The 20,221-nt window shown below is 35.0% G+C and overlaps 1 protein-coding gene across 1 annotated transcript in view; it reads left to right on the forward strand.

The window, feature by feature from the left end:
* The window catches only part of Gyc88E (Guanylyl cyclase at 88E), a 32,469-nt gene extending 12,509 nt beyond the window's left edge, over positions 1-19,960 (forward strand). Inside the window, exons 4-15 of the mRNA XM_075295016.1 lie at positions 13,367-13,502; positions 13,590-13,716; positions 13,788-13,992; positions 14,071-15,311; positions 17,425-17,622; positions 17,825-17,976; positions 18,214-18,230; positions 18,327-18,449; positions 18,798-18,917; positions 18,974-19,026; positions 19,202-19,669; positions 19,747-19,960. Coding sequence (XP_075151131.1) covers positions 13,367-13,502; positions 13,590-13,716; positions 13,788-13,992; positions 14,071-15,311; positions 17,425-17,622; positions 17,825-17,976; positions 18,214-18,230; positions 18,327-18,449; positions 18,798-18,917; positions 18,974-19,026; positions 19,202-19,669; positions 19,747-19,960 — 3,054 coding nt within the window. The remainder of the gene's footprint in view (positions 1-13,366; positions 13,503-13,589; positions 13,717-13,787; positions 13,993-14,070; positions 15,312-17,424; positions 17,623-17,824; positions 17,977-18,213; positions 18,231-18,326; positions 18,450-18,797; positions 18,918-18,973; positions 19,027-19,201; positions 19,670-19,746) is intronic.
* Positions 19,961-20,221: the final 261 nt, after the last annotated feature.

A 20,221-nucleotide genomic window follows, 5' to 3' on the forward strand; every position in this document is an offset into this window, starting at 1 on the left:
CGTGCCAAATTTGGTTGAAATCGGTTCAGATTTAGATATAGCTCCCATATATATGTTTTTCTGATTTCGACAAAAATGGTCAAAATACCAACATTTTCCTTGTAAAATCGCCACTGTTTAGTCGAAAAGTTGTAAAAATGACTCTAATTTTCCTTAACTTCTAATACATGTATATCGAGCGATAAATCATAAATAAACTTTTTCGAAGTTTCCTTAAAATTGCTTCAGATTTAAACGTTTCCCATATTTTTTTACTAAAATTGTGTTCCACCCTAGTGCATTAGCCGACTTAAATTTTGAGTCTATAGATTTTGTAGAAGTCTATCAAATTCTGTTCAGATCGAGTGATATTTAAATGTATGTATTTGGGACAAACCTTTATATATAGCCCCCAACATATTTGACGGATGTGATATGGTATCGAAAATTTAGATCTACAAAGTGGTGCAGGGTATAATATAGTCGGCCCCGCCCGACTTTAGACTTTCCTTACTTGTTTTTCGTTAAAATTGTGTTACGTCCCATAATGTTTGATTTAAATTTTAAGTATATAGATTTTGTACAAGTATATACAATTTTGTCTAAATCGATTCAGATTCAAATCATGCATATGGAAATATAAACCTTTATATAGCTCGCAACAAATTTAAAGGATTTGAGATAGTATCAATAATTTTGGTCCACAAATACATATACTGTTGGTATCTTCTCATATTATGATGGGTATTTATATCATTATTTTATTTATTAAACATTGCCCTAAATTTGAAATATAGAGTTCAATTGGCATCTAATGTGAAATTAAGACCTTTTTTTCACACATAAATAAATACGATACTTTATATAGATCCACTAACGGTACCCCCACAATAGAACTACAAATTATTGGTATTAAAATGAGATTTGGTTATATTACCCGGAGTCGACTCCGGAGTCGGAGTCGAGCTGATGAAAAATGCTGGAGTCGGAGTCGGAGTCGAGCAAAATTGGCTCGACTCCACAGCCCTGCTTGTGCCAAATTCGAAGTCGATTGGACTAAAACTGCGACCTAGACTTTGATTACAAACATGTGTTCACGGACAGATGGACATGGCTATATCGACTCAGGAGCCCACCCTGAGCATTTTTGCCAAAGACACTAGACACTCGTCTCCTTCTGGGTGTTGCAAACATATGCACTTACTTATAATACCCTGCTCCACAGTGTGGCGCAGCGTATAAAAATTGTGGTTGTATCTAAAAAATATGGTGCGAATTAAACTAAGTTTTTTTTTACAAATAAACAATTTGATTTTAGTAGAGAATAGAAATATTTTGAGACTACATAGCTTTTTTAAAAACATTAATTTCATCTCTATTAAATATTATTTAACTTCCAATTTGTATTTTTTTTTTTTTTGAATTTTTGGTAAAAATTTTATTTTTATTTTTGACTGCAGATTACTTAGACATTTTTCCGGGAAACATATTTTTTGGAAATAGCGCTATGATGTATTAAATACAACAAACTTGATTTCATGGAATTCGGTCAAAATTTTAAGGCAAAAGATTTTTTTCTAGTTGTATCTTAAAAGACACAGAGCGCATTTGAGGTCTACAGCACAAATAATATCCTATATTTCAGGAAATTCAATAACGTATACGTCTTCAGTCCCTTAGGTTACGTTAGGTTAGGTTAGTTTAGGTTAGGTTAAAGTGGCAGCCCGATTAATATTCGGCTCACTTAGACTATTCAGTCCATTGTCATACCACATTAACTAAAAGTACCTATTACATATGGGCACTTCTAGTTTTAACCGCTGAACCTTCTCGATTATTTTTCTTTTGTTGAACCAACCAGATTGTTCCAAAAATATTAGCAGACTGCTTAAGTTAACGTTTTCCAGGTCCGCCAGTAATCTGAAGCTATATGCCCCTAAAATTTGATTACGCCTTACACAAAATGCAGGACACTCACACAAGAGGTGTTTTATTGATTCCTTTTCCTCCGCATCATGACAGCTCATACAATAGTCATTATACTTCGCACCAATAGTTTTTGCAAAATCGCCTATCAGGCAGCGACCAGATATCAGGAGTGATATCTGGCGTCTCGAGAACACTAACATATCTACTGTACGGTTTAAGTTTAAATGGGGCCATATTTGCTTGGTGTCGTTACAACTCTTGCAATTCTCCCATCGAACATTTGCCATCATGACAGCCTTCTCACGCAGTAAGAGCTTGCAGGTAGCCAGAGGCATACCAACAGATTCTAGTTCCCCTGGAATATGTAAGGTAGTTCCTTAGCTCATCTGCTTCGATGTTCCTCGGTATGTTCCTATGACCAGGCACTCATATTAGGTAAATATTGTGCTGCGCAGCCATCTCATTGAGAGATTTGCGGCAGTCGATGGCCGTTTTCGAGTTGAGGAATAAAGAGTCCAAGGATTTTATTGCAGGTTGACTGTCTGGGTATATAATAATGCCCATATTTTTTTGGAACATTACTTCTCAGCCAATTCACCACTTCTCTTATTGCTAATATTTCAGCCTGAAAAACACTACAGTGATCAAGTAATCTTTTCGCTATTCGAAGTTCCAGATCTTTAGAATATACTGCGAAACCCACTTGGCCATCCAATTTGGAGCCATCAGTGTAGAAATCTATATATCTTTCATTCCCCGGGGTCCGTGTACACCACGCCTCACTGTTGGGAATTAGAGTCTCAAACTTGTTGTCGAAAAGTGGTCTCGCCAAAGTGTAATCCACTACGTTAGGCACATCTGGCATTATTTTGAGGACCGAACTGTGACCGTAACTTTTTTCCGACCACATCGATAGTTCGCGCAACCGCACAGCCGTTGTTGCAGCTGACTGTTTGGCCAAAATGTCTAATGGCAATAGATGCAGTATGACATTAAGGGAATTTGTTCCTGTCTTGCTGAATGCACCTGAGATACACAAGCACGCCATACGCTGAACTTTGAACTCTAAACTTGTTGGCTGGTGAAGTGCCGGCCACCAGACTACAACACCAAATAGCGATAGGTCTAATATAACGCTAAGGTATTTTGCACACTCACTAAAGGGAATTTCAATACCCCCTAAGGAAATGGGCCTAACCGTGGAAGTTCTGCGATCTTTGCAGTACATGACTAGTTCTGTCTTTGCAGGATTTACCCCAAGACCATTATCTTTCGCCCATTTCTCCGTCATCCGGAGGGCTCTCTGTATAATATCTCTAACTGTTGATGGGAATTTTCCCCTGACTGCTAGCGCCACATCATCTGCGTATGCCACCACTTGTATCCTTTCTTTTTCTAAGGAAACCAGAAGGTCGTTTATAACAACATTCCAAAAAGAGGTGATAGAACTCCTCCTTGAGGAGTGCCTCTATTCACATACCTTTGTATGTTTGCTTGTCCTAGTGTGGCTGAAATGCGTCTCTTCCTTAGAAGTTCGTCTAACAGTCTAAGTATACCTGGATCAACATTCAGAGTTGTCAGTCCATTTAATATCGAGCTCGGATGGACGTTATTGAACGCCCCTTCGATGTCTAGAAACGCCACGATTGTGTATTCTTTGACAGATAGTGAGCTTTCAATAAAGCTGACTAGTTCATGTAATGCGGTCTCAGTAGACCTGCCCTTCGAGTATGCATGTTGTCGTTTCGACAGCAAACTTGAATCGACGCTAGTTCTAAAATAAATATCTATCATCCTCTCCAGAGTCTTAAGTAGAAATGAGGATAAGCTGATTGGTCGGAAATCCTTCGCACTCGAGTGAGAGGCTATTCCCGCTTTAGGTATGAAAACGATTTTGTTTCCCTCCACTTTCCTGGAATATATGCTAAGTTGATACATCCTATATATATCGCCGACAACCAGGGGATAATTCTGTCAGCCACCGCTTGTAACTCCGCCGGAGTAATTCCATGAGGTCCGGGGGATTTGAATGATCCAAAGCTATTTAACGCCCATTTTATTCCAGATTCCGATACAATTTCCTCGATAGGAAACGACCGCTGAGCCCCAGTAGCACCGCCAGTCCCTTGGTGTCACCTCCCTAAATCCATATATCTGAATTAGATATTAAAAATAATGAATGCGACTCTAAAGGATTTTCTGGAAAATTATTAATGTTCGATGATGTATAAGTCATGCCAAACTTATCGTCCTCTTACTATAACAATCGTTAGATTTAATTTTTAGTGGAAATAGTGTTAAAACGTTTAAAACCCATTCTATCCAGCTTTATTGTTGGCTTTTAAAGCAATAATTACCAACTGTTCTGCCACAAAAGGCGACACTGATAATTTAGTTTCTTTCATAATTGCTTCAATGTGGCAAGTGGCATCCATATCCCTATGGGACTATGAATCATTAAAATCAACGCGAAGAAAGGAGGATAACTGCAAAAGAGTTCGATTTACAAGAAAAAAACACAACAACAGCAACAACGTTGGATTGATGATAATAGCTTCGCCCCTTGATGGAGAAATATGGTACTATGATTACTTTGTGGAAAATGGGTTAAAATGGACGATTCCGATTTATTGAACTGCCTGTCATTATAGTGGCTGTCTGTTAGAAAAATGCTTTGACGATGCCAAACGAAATAAAAATTCCTATTACATGTACGAGGGCGGTTCGGAAACTTCTTAGCCTATCAATGAAAGAGAATAGTTAATTTTTCATAAATATTTTTATTTTTCAATATAATCTCCTGAAACTTCAATGCATTTAGTCCAACGCTTTTCTAGCAATTCTATCCCTTGATTAAAATAGGTTTCCTCAAGGTCTTCAAAATAGTGGTTTTCAACTGTAATTGCATCTTCATTTGAGGTAAAACGCTTGCCAGCAAGGAATTTTTAAATTTAGGAACAAATAAAAGTCAGGAGAACAAGGTGGGTGGTCATGCAACTCGTACTTCACTAGTAGAAAAAGTTTCGTTATATTAACGAAATGTGTTGTTAAAAGTCGGCCAATGAAACAAATTCGCGAATTCAACGAATTTTTTCGTTAATATAACGAATTTTCTGCAAATCAACGTAACGTTTCGTACTATTAACGAATATTTTCATTGTATTAATGAAAATGTTTCGTTATATCAATGAACATTTTTCGTTGGCTGACTTTGAATGAAATTTTCTTTGTGTGTTTAATTCGTTGATTTTAGCCATTGTTAAACACTCTTGTGCGCTGGTGCGTTGTCTTGATGATTTTTTTTTTTTTTTTGTGTTGTAAGCCAGGACGTTTTTCTCGAATTTGTACATTTAATTGATCCAAAAGGTTGCAATAGTACTCTGAATTTATTGTTTCACCCTTTAACAGATTGTCAATCAATAAAATACCTTTGAAGTCCCAAAAACCCGTTGCCATAACCTTACCAGCCGATTGAATTGTTTTTGCCTTCTTTGGGCCACTTCCTCCAGCTTCAGTCCATTGTTTGGATTGTTCTTTTGTCTCTGGAGTATAGTGGTGGATTTATGTCTCATCAACAGTTATGAAACGACGCTTAAAATCTATTTTATTTCGCTTAAAACGTTCCAAACAAACTTGAGAAATGTTCGTTCTTATGCGTTTTTGATCGACTGTTAAAAAATGCGGCTCCCATCCTGCAGAAAGCTTTTTCATCTGTAGTTCTTCATGCAAAATTCAATGGACTCGATCATTTGAGATGCCCATGATATTAGCAATTTCACGCATATTTATTCGTCGATCATTTAATACCATATCATGCAACTTCTGTTGTTGTTGCTGTTTTTGGACTTCCACTACGTGGTTCATCTTATGTGCTTGTACGACCACGTTTAAATTCAGCAACCCAATTTTTTACTTTTGCATATGAAGGAGCACTTTCACCATATCATTATGAATTTCTTGTCCCGATAACCCTTTTTTATGTAAATATTTAATGACAGCACTCATTTCTAATTTTTCCATTGTAAAAAAATTGCGGATGCGTCTTTTTTGAACACCTGTTTCTATATAAAGGAGTTGCCAGATCGAAACAAAATTTAACATGTGTTCATATAACAGAGATGGAAGTTTCCAAAACACTTAACTTTTTTCTGTGCTAGGCTAAGTAGTTTCCGAACTGCCCTCGTATGTAGGTTCTCTTAAAAATTTTGTCAAAATTTTATTTCTATAGAAAATTTTGTCAAAATTTTATTTCTATAGAAAATTATTTCAAAATTTTATTTCCATAGAAAATTTTGTCCAAATTTTTTTTATCGGAAAATTTTGTAAATTTTTTTTCTATAGAAAATTTTGTCAAAATTTTATTTCTACAGAAAATTTTGTCAAAATTTTATTTTTATAGAAAATTTTGTCAAAAGTTTATTTCTATAGAAAATGTCAAAATTTTATTTCTTTAGAAAATTTTGTCAAAATTTTATTACTATAGCAAATTTTGTCAAAATTTTATTACTATAGAAAATTTTGTCAAAATTTTATTTCTATAGAAAATTTGGTCAAAATTTTATTTCTATAGAAAATTTTGTCAAAATTTTATTTATATAGAAAATTTTGTCAAAAGTTTATTTCTATAGAAAATTTTGTCAAAAGTTTATTTCTATAGAAAATGTCAAAATTTTATTTCTTTAGAAAATTTTGTCAAAATTTTATTACTATAGCAAATTTTGTCAAAATTTTATTACTATAGAAAATTTTGTCAAAATTTTATTTCTATAGAAAATTTTGTCAACAGTTTATTTCTATAGAAAATTTTGTCAAAATTTTATTTGTATAGAAACTTTTGTAAAAATTTTATTTCTATAGAAAATTTTGTAAAAATGTTATTTCTATAGAAAATTTTGTCTCAATTTTATTTCTATAGAAAATTTTGCAAAATTTTATTTCTATAGAAAATTTTGTCAAAATTTTATTTCTATAGAAAATTTTGTCAAAATTTTATTTCTATAGAAAATGTTGTCAAAATTTTATTTCTTTAGAAACTTTTATCAAAACTTTATTTCTATAGAAAATTTTGTCAAAATTTTATTTCTACGGAACATTTTGTAAAAATTTTATTTCTATAGAAAAATTTTTCACAATTTTATTTCTACAGAACATTTTATCAAAATTTTATTTCTATAGAAAATTTTCTGAAAATTTTATTTTTATAGAAAATTTTTTCAAAATTTTATTTCTATAGAAAATTTTGTGACAATTTTATTTCTATAGAAAATTTTGTCAAAATTTTATTTTGTTGTTGTTTTTTTATTTCAGCTTAAAACCATACATTGACTAAACTACAAGAGTAGCTTAACCAACAGAGGAAAAGAATGTTTGTCAAATTTATTTGGGCAAAGCCCTATAGACTGCAAGATGGTTGGATGGACGCACGTTTCGGAATTACCACATTCCTCATCAGCATCCTCTACTTGCAGCAAAACTATCAACCAATTATCAGAATAAATTCAGGCAGTTTATTAAACCCAACAAAAACCACACTTGAACCCTCCGAAAAAAGGTTTTACATTGATAGCCGGCTTATGCCAAATAAATTCGAAACAAACATATCTCTTTTCCTATGCCACTGTCAAATCATCGATTTGAATTCACATGGCTGGGTTTATTTTGAGCGTGCCTCCTCTTCTTTTTCCATTTGTTTTGTTTTGTTATTGTTGGTTTTGTTCTTTAAGCATTGTTGTTGTTTTTTTATTTCAGCTTAAAACCATACATTGACTAAACTACAAGAGTAGCTTAACCAACAGAGGAAAAGAATGTTTGTCAAATTTATTTGGGCAAAGCCCTATAGACTGCAAGATGGTTGGATGGACGCACGTTTCGGAATTACCACATTCCTCATCAGCATCCTCTACTTGCAGCAAAACTATCAACCAATTATCAGAATAAATTCAGGCAGTTTATTAAACCCAACAAAAACCACACTTGAACCCTCCGAAAAAAGGTTTTACATTGATAGCCGGCTTATGCCAAATAAATTCGAAACAAACATATCTCTTTTCCTATGCCACTGTCAAATCATCGATTTGAATTCACATGGCTGGGTTTATTTTGAGCGTGCCTCCTCTTCTTTTTCCATTTGTTTTGTTTTGTTATTGTTGGTTTTGTTCTTTAAGCATTGTTGTTGTTTTTTTATTTCAGCTTAAAACCATACATTGACTAAACTACAAGAGTAGCTTAACCAACAGAGGAAAAGAATGTTTGTCAAATTTATTTGGGCAAAGCCCTATAGACTGCAAGATGGTTGGATGGACGCACGTTTCGGAATTACCACATTCCTCATCAGCATCCTCTACTTGCAGCAAAACTATCAACCAATTATCAGAATAAATTCAGGCAGTTTATTAAACCCAACAAAAACCACACTTGAACCCTCCAAAAACACAAACATATCTCTTTTCCTATTTTGGCTTTGCCCAAATAAATTTGACAAACATTCTTTTCCTCTGTTGGTTAAGCTACTCTTGTAGTTTAGTCAATGTATGGTTTTAAGCTGAAATAAAAAAACAACAACAATGCTTAAAGAACAAAACCAACAATAACAAAACAAAACAAATGGAAAAATAAAATTTTATTTCTATAGAAAATTTTGTCAAAATTTTATTTCTATAGAAAATTTTGTCAAAATTTTATTTCTATAGAAAATTTTGTCAAAATTTTATTTCTATAGAAAATTTTGTCAAAATTTTATTTCTATAGAAACTTTTGAAAAATTTTATTTCTATAGAAATTTTGTCAAAATTTTATTTCTATAGAAAATTTTGTCAAAATTTTAGTTGTATAGAAAATGTCAAAATTTTATTTCTATAGAAAATTTTGTCAAATTTATTTCTATAGAAAATTTTGTCACAATTTTATTTCTATAGAAAATTTTGTCACAATTTTATTTCTACAGAACATTTGTCAAAATTTTATTTCTATAGAAAATTTTCTGAAAATTTTATTTCTATAGAAAATTTTGTCAAAATTTTACTTCTATAGAAGATTTTGTTAAAATTTTATTTCTACACAAAATATTGTCAAAATTTTATTTCTATAGAAAATTTTGTCAAAATGTTATTTCTATAGAAAATTTTGTCAAAATTTTATTTCTATAGAAAATTTTGTCAAAATTTTACTTCTATAGAAAATTTTGTTAAAATTTTATTTCTACAGAAAATTCTGTCAAAATTTTATTTCTATAGAAAATTTTGTCAAAATTTTATTTCTATAGAAAATTTTGTCAAAATTTTAGTTCGATAGAAAATTTTGTCAAAATTTTAGTTCGATAGAAAGTTTTGTCAACATTTTATTTCGATAGAAAAATTTGTCAAATTTTATTTCTATAGAAAATTTTGTTAATATTTTATTTTTACGGAAAAGTTGGTCAAAACTGTATTTCTATACAAAAAGATAAAATTCCTCTTAGTTGGAGAGGTATATTTTGCAAAATCTACCAAAACATCAAGAATTCTCCCAATCTTGTATAGAAACTTTTGTAAAAATTTTATTTCTATAGAAAATTTTGTCAAAATGTTATTTCTACAGAAAATTTTGTCCAAATTTTATTTCTACAGAAAATTTTGTCAAAATTTTATTTCTATAGAAAATTTTGTCAAATTTTCTCACAATTTTATTTCTATAGAAAATTTTGTCAAAATTTTATTTCTACAGAAAACTTTGTCACAATTTTATTTCTATAGAAAATTTTGTCACAATTTTATTTCTACAGAACATTTTGTCAAAATTTTATTTCTATAGAAAATTTTGTCAAAATTTTATTTCTATAGAAAATTTTGTCAAAATTTTATTTCTATAGAAAATTTTGTCAAAATTTTACTTCTATAGAAAATTTTGTTAAAATTTTATTTCTACAGAAAATTTTGTCAAAATTTTATTTCTATAGAAAATTTTGTCAAAATTTTATTTCTATAGAAAACTTTGTCACAATTTTATTTCTATAGAAAATTTTGTCACAATTTTATTTCTACAGAACATTTTGTCAAAATTTTATTTCTATAGAAAATTTTGTCAAAATGTTATTTCTATAGAAAATTTTGTCAAAATTTTATTTCTATAGAAAATTTTGTCAAAATTTTACTTCTATAGAAAATTTTGTTAAAATTTTATTTCTACAGAAAATTTCGTCAAAATTTTATTTCTATAGAAAATTTTGTCAAAATTTTATTTCTATAGAAAATTTTGTCAAAATTTTATTTCTATAGAAAATTTTGTCAAAATTTTATTTCTATAGAAAATTTTGTCAAAATTTTATTTCTTTAGAAACTTTTATCAAAACTTTATTTCTATAGAAAATTTTGTCAAAATTTTATTTCTACGGAACATTTTGTAAAAATTTTATTTCTATAGAAAAATTTTTCACAATTTTATTTCTACAGAACATTTTATCAAAATTTTATTTCTATAGAAAATTTTCTGAAAATTTTATTTCTATAGAAAATTTTCTGAAAATTTTATTTTTATAGAAAATTTTTTCAAAATTTTATTTCTATAGAAAATTTTGTGAAAATTTTATTTCTATAGAAAATTTTGTCAAAATTTTACTTCTATAGAAAATTTTGTCAAAATTTTATTTCTATAGAAACTTTTGAAAAATTTTATTTCTATAGAAAATTTTGTCAAAATTTTATTTCTATAGAAACTTTGTCACAATTTTATTTCTATAGAAAATTTTGTCACAATTTTATTTCTACAGAACATTTTGTCAAAATTTTATTTCTATAGAAAATTTTGTCAAAATTTTATTTCTATAGAAAATTTTGTCAAATTTTTATTTCTATAGAAAATTTTGTCAAAATTTTATTTCTATAGAAAATTTTGTCAAAATTTTACTTCTATAGAAAATTTTGTTAAAATTTTATTTCTACAGAAAACTTTGTCACAATTTTATTTCTATAGAAAATTTTGTCAAAATTTTATTTCTATAGAAAATTTTGTCAAAATTTTAGTTCGATAGAAAATTTTGTCAAAATTTTAGTTCGATAGAAAATTTTGTCAACATTTTATTTCGATAGAAAAATTTGTCAAAATTTTATTTCTATAGAAAATTTTGTTAATATTTTATTTTTACGGAAAAGTTGGTCAAAACTGTATTTCTATACAAAAAGATAAAATTCCTCTTAGTTGGAGAGGTATATTTTGCAAAATCTAACAAAACATCAAGAATTCTCCCAATCTTGTATAGAAACTTTTGCAAAAATTTTATTTCTATAGAAAATTTTGTCAAAATGTTATTTCTACAGAAAATTTTGTCCAAATTTTATTTCTATAGAAAATTTTGTCAAAATTTTATTTGTATAGAAAATTTTGTATATTTTGCATAAGCTACCAAAAAATCAAGAATTCTCCGAATCTACGAAACCGAAAAAATCGGAAAAAACATAAAATTTAGAATTAGTTTAGATTTGTTCGAATTCGATACCTTTGGTACGAATTGTGGCCTTCAAATGGCCGAGAAAGCCGCTACACGTTGCACGAAAGATGCTCTATGGTACCATTGCCGGAGAAGCACCGTCTTTGGATGATCGAGTCTTTGGTAGTTTTAGTGCAAATTTTACTGTCCAAAATGACCTAGATGCAAATGTCCAAGGGATTGAGATCCAGTGATTTTGGTTACCATTGTGCGGAAACGAGGAACTTTCTTTTGAAGCCAAGGGTTAACGCGTACTGAGTCCTTTGGTCTGAGACCGAAATGTTCAATATTGTCTTTATGATATTAACCCAATAAAATTCGATTTTTATTTTGACCCCACTGTCGGTGAATACGGTTTCGGCGGCCCACGCCATTACCATCGGCAACGCTTGTGTTCTGGTGGCCAATCGAAGGCTATAAATTCTCAGCTGACTTATTTGACAAGTAGCCCAATCATATTGTTCAATTTAGAATGATTTCTCATGTGGAATGATTTCTCATCGGAGAACCCCCAATTCGGTAACTGACCACTTCCGTACAAGCAAAGCAACTACTGTTGAACTTTTGTTTGTACATCGGTGAGCTTAGACTATTCAGTCCATTGTGATACCACATTGGTGAACTTATCTCTTATCACTGAGTGCTGCCCGATTCCATGTTAAGCTCAATAACAAGGGACCTCCTTTTTATAACCGAGTCCGAACGGCGTTCCACATTGCAGTGAAACCACTTGAAACCTTTGAAACCTTCAGAAATGTCACCAGCATTACTGAGGTGGGATAATCCACCGCTGAAAAACTTTTTGGTGTTCGTTCGAAGCAGGAATCGAACCCACGACCTTGTGTATGCAAGGCGGGCATGCTAACCATTGCACCTCGGTGAGCTCTTACACTTTTTGGAAGTTCAATGGGAATTCGAGCAAACACCAAAAAAATTTTCAGCGGTGGATTATCCTCTCTCAGTCATGCTGATCCTACTGTTCTTGAGTAGTTCTCCAGTCCTTTTCTTGTCTAGGTCACCCCATAGTATTTTCTTCACCCTTCTGACTATTGCATTGGGCCACATCGCTTTATGTGTCTCCCGTGCCGATTCATCCAACTCGGCTCGCGTTGCCTCTATTGGCTTTGCGTTCTCTTAGTTAACTTCCCTATGTGTCCCAGCTCTTATCGCCATTTCAGTGCAGTTAAGGCGTTTCATTTTATTACGGCATTTCCAGGAACATACTTGATTCAAATTTGTAATCGATTGGCCTAAAACTGCAACCTAGACTTTGATTAAAAATTTCCGGAGAAAGGGGAACCAACGTCCAGACGGACATAACTAAATCAGTTCAAGAGTCGTCTATGAGCATTATTGCCAAACACACCATTAGCCCAATTCTGAATAACAACTCTCTGGGAATTTTTTCCTATTCCCTATTCCCCTATTCTCAACAAACTCTGCCCGGGGTATTTTTCTCTTTTCCCTTTTTCTAAACCAACTTCGGAAATGATAAAACTCTTCCTTGGCAGAAAAATTGGTATTACGAATGCCAATAAAAGGGGAAAATCGATGGGAATAATTCTCCCAAAATATTCAAGAGAATTGCTTCTAAAATGCATCATTGTAATTTCAAGTCAAAAACCTCAAATAAAAAGCAAAAGCACATTGATAGGAGAGAAGTTCGCCATCTGTGATATCACAATGGACTTTGATAGAATATCTTTGTCAGCATGGATAGGGTGCCACTAGAACCTAATCTAGAGTAATTAAAAACCGGCTCTTCGACTAAAGTCTACAAAAAGGCTCAATTGTGAATTCCTAATTAGTTACGGAGCTTTCCGACTAGTTCAGGCAATACAATTTTAGTAGACCTTCCCTACGAGATCAGACCAATCTTCAGTAAATAGCTGCTCTAAGATAGATATCTAGGGTAGATTACTGGAAGGAAATCCTTCACACAGGATTAGGCTTCTGATTGCTGCATAGTTTCTAATACTAAACTTTTTTCCTTCACAGATTTTGAATCGTACGAATAACATATTCGAATTGGTAACAGTGGATCCAGTAACAGACCGTCACGAGAACCAAAAAGGAAATGAAGTTATGCTACACGAGGATGGCTCGGAACCAGAAAAATCTCTAAGATTAAAAGGTAAGTTACTCTAGCAAAGACACGGAATGAGACCGGGGACTTTTCAAGTGAATTACTCCTTAATCTTGTCGATACTATATTTTTCAGGACAAATGGTGTATATGGACAATTGGCGTATGATTATGTTTTTAGGTACCCCAGTAATGCCAGATTTAAATTCTCTAATAACGACAGGATTGTATATTAATGATTTATCCATGCATGATTTTAGCAGGTATATAAGAAAGCGGCCTATATTGGCAGCAGATTTGGTCCATTTTCTTCATGGTGTTTTTTTTTTTTCAGAGATCTCATGTTGGCTGGTACCCAACAATCGGTGGAATTAAAATTGGCCTTAGATCAAGAACAACAAAAATCAAAGAAACTTGAAGAATCCATGAGAAAATTAGATGAAGAAATGAGAAGAACTGATGAATTGCTATATCAGATGATACCAAAACAAGTAGCTGATCGTTTGAGGAGAGGTGAAAATCCCATAGATACCTGTGAGGTAAGTGGTAGGAGAGACTTTCGCATATTATCCCCGAAGTAACGCATTTTGAATTCCTTTGACTGTCCTCCCCTTTAGATGTTCGATTGCGTTTCCATCCTATTCTCGGATGTGGTCACATTTACCGAAATTTGCAGTCGCATTACGCCCATGGAAGTTGTCTCCATGTTGAATGCCATGTATTCCATATTCGATACTCTAACTGAACGCAATACCGTCTACAAAGTAGAGACAATAGGTGATGCTTATATGGTTGTTGCTGGAGCTCCTGAAAAAGATCCCAATCATGCCGAAAAAGTATGTGACATGGCCCTAGATATGGTCGATGCCATTAAGGATCTCAAGGATCCCTCAACTGGTCAACATTTACGCATAAGAGTTGGTGTCCATTCGGGAGCTGTAGTGGCGGGTATTGTGGGTTTGAAAATGCCTCGCTATTGTCTCTTTGGTGATTCGGTAAATACTGCTTCGCGTATGGAGTCCACAAGTGCTGCTATGAAAGTTCATGTCTCTGAATCGACCAAAGAATTTTTAGGTCCCAATTATCGTCTAACCGAGAGAGGTGAAATCGATGTTAAAGGTAAAGGCACAATGAAAACGTATTGGTTGGATGAGCGGGAAAATCGTAAACCCTTGCAACTTTCTCCCGCCCAATTGATGCCCGTTTCGACTTTTGTACCACCTCCGGCAACACCGGCAGTAATTATGGCCAAACCTTTAACGGCAAAAGCAATTATGCCAGCTCCCACACCATTACCGGTGGCAAAGGAACGCCCTGTGGTGGCCGCAGCAAGTGCAACATCATCAAAAGTTATCAGCCCTTCCGGAGAGGCTGATGGCAATGCTGGTGATGATCGTGGTCGAATCTATTCTCCGGTTACTTTCAAAGATGTGGCTCGTCGCAGTATAGCCAATTCACCAGTTCGTAGCCTATATGGCAGTGCTTCTGCCGGTTCAGGAGAAAAAGGCCGAGAGTCACGTTCCAATTCAACGGGCCATGTATTTATGCGTTCACCTAGCGATGTGTTTGGTTCTTTGATTTTGGATACCGAGGAGTTTCTGGAAGATTTACAAATGTCTCGCAGTTCCTTGGCCAATAGTTCACATTGTCCGTGCAGTCCTATACCACCATTTCGCATTGGTAGTGCTCCTCCCAAACCTCGCCCGAACAATCCTGATCAATTTACTCCCGAAGAATTGGCAGCTATGGATCAAGCAACACCTCCCTCAACAGCCCCACCAAGGGAAACTTCCACTTATCATATGAAAAATGCCACGTCCACAACGAGCTTAGCTGCAGACAAGCCAACGAAGGCTAGGTAAGTTCCGGATTTGTAAACAAAAAATTGAGATGTTTTTTATTTAATTTTATGAAAAAAAAATTAGGTTTGAAATTTGAAAAAAGGAACTTAAAGGTAAAACCAGGTATTATAATTTTTTTTGTTTTGAGTTAATGCATGCTATTTTAACGTTATTGGGTCAGATTGACCCGACCCAAATTGTCTAACAAAAAATTTATTACAAAAACGTTCCTACTAATTTTCAAATGCTTCACGTATTTAAAAAATGTTCCACAATATTAAGTTTGGTTGAAAAAGAGGCGTCTAATCTGTTTCACCCCGACAGACATACACTGATACTGGATTTTGGCTTGTTTCGTCTCCCTACTGGTAATCCATTTTTCCCGGTTTATGGACACAGTCTCCCTGACATTTTCCAGTTTCCTCCAAGTTTCCAAGTATCATGTCACATGCAAAATGGCGAGACCTTCAGCTGATGAAACATAATCTCGAATTTGGGGCTAAAGCGTACACGTCTGAGTCCCTTGTCTCCCCATTCTTGGTCTGTTTGAAAAGACGGTACTCATTGACATGCTTACATCGACACAACCCGTATGCTGAAGCCATTGTAATATTCTCATGTCTATCAGAGTATCGACGTGTATGTTACGTCAGTATCAGAATAATTATCATTACGGATATTCTCGAGAGAGACATCTTGCCTTAGGTTAGATTAGGTTGTAGAGGATGACATCACTTTTGTGTTGAATTGATATCCACTTAGATCACCATAGTTCCATTATGATTCCTTGATGTAATTTTTCCAGCTTTTCCTTCCGATGTGATCTCCTTTGAAATACCCTCCGAACTTCCACTTGTCCGTCCTCTTTAAAAGAAATCTTAGAACAACCTACCAGAGGCCACCGTGGTGTAATGGTTAGCATGTCCGCCTTGCATACACAAGGTCGTGGGTTCGATTCCTGCTTCGACCGAACACCAAAAAGTTTTTCAGCGATGGATTATCCCACCTCAGAAATGCTGGTGACATTTCTGAGGGTTTCAAAACTTCTCTAAGTGGTTTCACTGCAATGTGGAACGCCGTTCGGACTCGGCTATAAAAAGGAGGTTCCTTGTCATTGAGCTTAACATGGAATCGGGCAGCACTCAGTGATAAGAGAGAAGTTCACCAATGTGGTATCACAATGGACTGAATCGTCTAAGTGAGCCTGATACATCGGGCTGCCACCTAACCTAACCTAACCAGAGGCCCTGATGAAGGCATGTATGTTCCTTAAGCTTAACTCCCGCAGATCAGTGAGAGCCTGAAAGAAAAATTAGCCCAGTATCTTGTTTCTTCTAAAGGATAATGCCGGACACTGACACTGGAAGTGGTACGAGTCTTCCATAAGGATTTTCTAGTTTCTTGGCTGTCGATGAAGAAGCTGATAACGCTTCTGAATAACGACCTCATCAACAGCGAGTCAGCAGCCTTAGTGATCGCAGAAATCTTCGCCAGAAAAATACTGCAATCACTATTCAGCGTGTAAGACTCCCGTATTTCCAGTTCATTGCAATAAATGCCGCTGCCAGTTCCTTCTTCCATCTTTGATCCGTCCGCATACGTATTCAAGATTCCGAAGGGTATCCTCCTGTCTCCCCATTCCTCCATACTTGGTATAATATATGTCGGCTTTTGATTAAAAACATGCTCCGTGGCCAAAGGGTCCGTCTCTCTATAATATCCAGAAAGAATTTCAGTATGCCTGCAGGCAGTACTCTCCAGCGTGTCCAAGCTTTTGATGATAAACATGCTCCGTGGTCCGTCTCTCTATAATGCCCGGCAAGAATTGCAGTATACCTGCAGGCAGTACTCTCCAGCGTGTCCAAGCCCTTAAGTCTCATAAGTGTCAACTCTGCTGTATTCCTTACGTGTAAATCGAGTGGGCAGTGGCTGTGGTCCTCATAGTACCTGTCATATAAATACGTTCAGTCCAAATTATCCTATTTATTCTGGACATATGATTTTGGTGTCTCACGATTGTCAACCAAACACGACAACCATATGTGGCCACAGGTCTTACAACCGCGGTATAGAGCCAACCAAAAAGGGAAGACCTCATTTCCCATCTTTCCCCAACCAATTTCTAACAAGAGTACAATGCCGCATGGGCCTTCTTTATGCGGTCCGCAGTATTTTCCATTCAGTTCAGTTTGGAAAGCAAGAGAACTCCCAACTACCTCGAGAGGCTCAACTTCATCCCTTGGAATTCAGGAACCTTGTATTCGATAACCTTTCTAGCTCTAGCCAGGTATCTCTGTTTCCCCAGGGGTTACTGCAAATATCCACTCGGCACATTCGAAATCGAATCTGGGTATTTATCTCACTGTCTTTCCTCCATAATGTTATTGTCGCTCTTGGGATTTTTGCGCCCAAAGCTCATTCCTTTAGCACAAACCTCATGGACTCTCTCGACCTTTCGTTCTCCTGAACCCTTTGCAATATTCTCATGTAGGTGTACCTGATATTTTTGAATCTTGGTTGAATTTTTTAGTTTCAATAAGGAATTCATTTCCCCGCAACATCCTTTCTTCATATCTTGGCCAATCGTGCCGCAACCACATCATACCGTTTTCAGATATTCTTGGCCAGTGTTTTTAATATCAGGTTCTTTGTTTGTTTTCTCACCGGCATTGTTCGTAAAACGTAATTATGCTCTTCTCAAAATCAGATTATTTTCCATACACCACAGGCATCCTGCGCGTCGCCTCTTGAATACTTTTTCTCGGCCTTTACGTCATCTATGAACGAGTTCATCACAAGACTGTCAACTCTTCCACCATAACGTGAGAGCTTGATGAGTCCTCCATAACTCTACTTCCGCTGCTCCTATTCAGCTATGATGTAACCTCAACTATAAGTTCCCGTTCATGGTACCCACAGTCCCTGTGACAACTTCGGTAACTCCCTAGTTATCTTCGTGTATTAGTCTGACTATACAATTTTCGTCACCTTCCCGACGGTAACACTATCCGATATTGCTCTCTGTCACGTAGCCTCTATGTACTTTGTATTCCCTTTCCATTGTATCCTATGCCTTATTTCAAATTCATTCGTTATGTCCACAAACACCGGCAGGAACCCTAAAGTTCGATTTCTATTACCAAGGTTTAGGCTCTGTATGTCTCCTCACAATGAGAGAATCTGTTCTTTGGAAAATAGAATGTGAAATGATTCAAAGTTTCGTCGTCCTTGCTACTCGATAGTTGCACCTTCAAGCCCAACTTGGGCTGTGAACTCAAAATCGAAGCCCCTATTTTTTTCCTCCCTGATATTGTTTTTGATTCTGGTCCGATATTTTCCCTCACTCCTCAAACTTCTTGGGATTATTCTGCTCCGCCGTCTCATTACTCGTCATCTTTTTCATCCTTTTCAACTTTCTTCGTTCCGATTTATTCTTCTTCTCGCCATTTTCACTACCTACTTACGCGATATGAGACTGGCAAATTCCTCTATCCTAACACGAGGGCTCGATGGACCTTGCTCCCGTTATACCGGAACGAAAAATCCCCTCGAAGGGATTTGAATTATATGAGGGAGAGTTTGCGTCTCTTGCTGGATTTACCCACGCATCAGTTTTAAGAACAGTATGGAGTCAACACTTTTCCTAAAAGAGATCTCTATTTATCATAATCTTTTGTAGGATTCTCTCATTAATGTCAATTCTATCAATATTTGCATGCTGTGCTTTTTCAGGTAATCCTTCGCATTATTTTCAAATTCCTATCGACGAGGCCACAACACTTGTCATTCTTTTTTGGATTTGGGTTCTTTACTACTCTACTTCTGATCTGTTATTTCTGTACTATCTTGCGTTTAAATTGTTTATTTATTATCTATGCTAATTATTTTCCATTGGTAATACTTTCAGTTTAAATAATCAAACAGCTACTGCTCCTAGGACTAAAGAGTCAAGATCAAATAACAAGGGAGTTGCCACAAAATCCATGGGAACTGGAGCAACACCCAAAAATGCAACATTCACCGGTAGTCGTACAACATCTAAAGAATCGATATCCATGAGTTCACCTCCGCCGGTGCGATCTATGTCAGCACCATTGCCAATGTCAAAGGCAGCACGCAAGGCTTTCCTAGCGGCGAAACAAACGAAAGCCTTAGAGAAATTGGATAAAATGATTGAAGAGGTCCAAGAGAATGAGGCCCAAATGAAAAGTTCCCAAAGCGCACGATTAAATGAAGTATTTGGTGACAGGGTGTCTCCACAAGGAGGTGATTCCTCGCTTATGGATATGGGTGGTGGAGGATGTCCACTGTTTTTACCGCCACCACCAAGGCATATGGCAAATTCTATTTCAGATTCAAATATTTGTAGTCATGGGTAAGAGTTGTCTTTTTTCATTAAACTATCCTACTCGCCATTATTTATATATGTTCTCTTCTGTCTCCTCGCTACAGCCATAGCCATGGTCATGCTCCTACTATTCATCATGCGCCATGCCATCATGTTCACGAACCTTCATCATCGAAATTAACGACAAGTCACAGTTTTAGTCATGCTCGCCATACAGCTGCCATACATCCTTGTTGTACGGGTGCAGCATATGGAGGACACTCCGGAAATGGACGTCATTCCCATCGCATGCATTCAAATGCCTGTCACATACTGTAATTGCATTGCGAAAAGGTTGACTGGATAGCACCTCACATACACTTCATAATACACAAAAAAATGTAACTCTCATACACACACTGAGAAAAAAAGCAATGGTTTTCACTAGTCAACAATATAAAAAACAAAAGTGGCTTTAGGTAAACAAAGATACGAATGGACTCTCTATATACATTGGAAAGTAATAAATCAAAAAACAGACTATATATTAAAAACAGGATATTATACGAGCGCTTTAAGTATTTTAGGATTTGTCTGTAT

This window comes from Haematobia irritans, chromosome 1 (assembly GCF_050003625.1).
Source record: "Haematobia irritans isolate KBUSLIRL chromosome 1, ASM5000362v1, whole genome shotgun sequence".
Lineage (NCBI taxonomy): Eukaryota > Metazoa > Arthropoda > Insecta > Diptera > Muscidae > Haematobia > Haematobia irritans.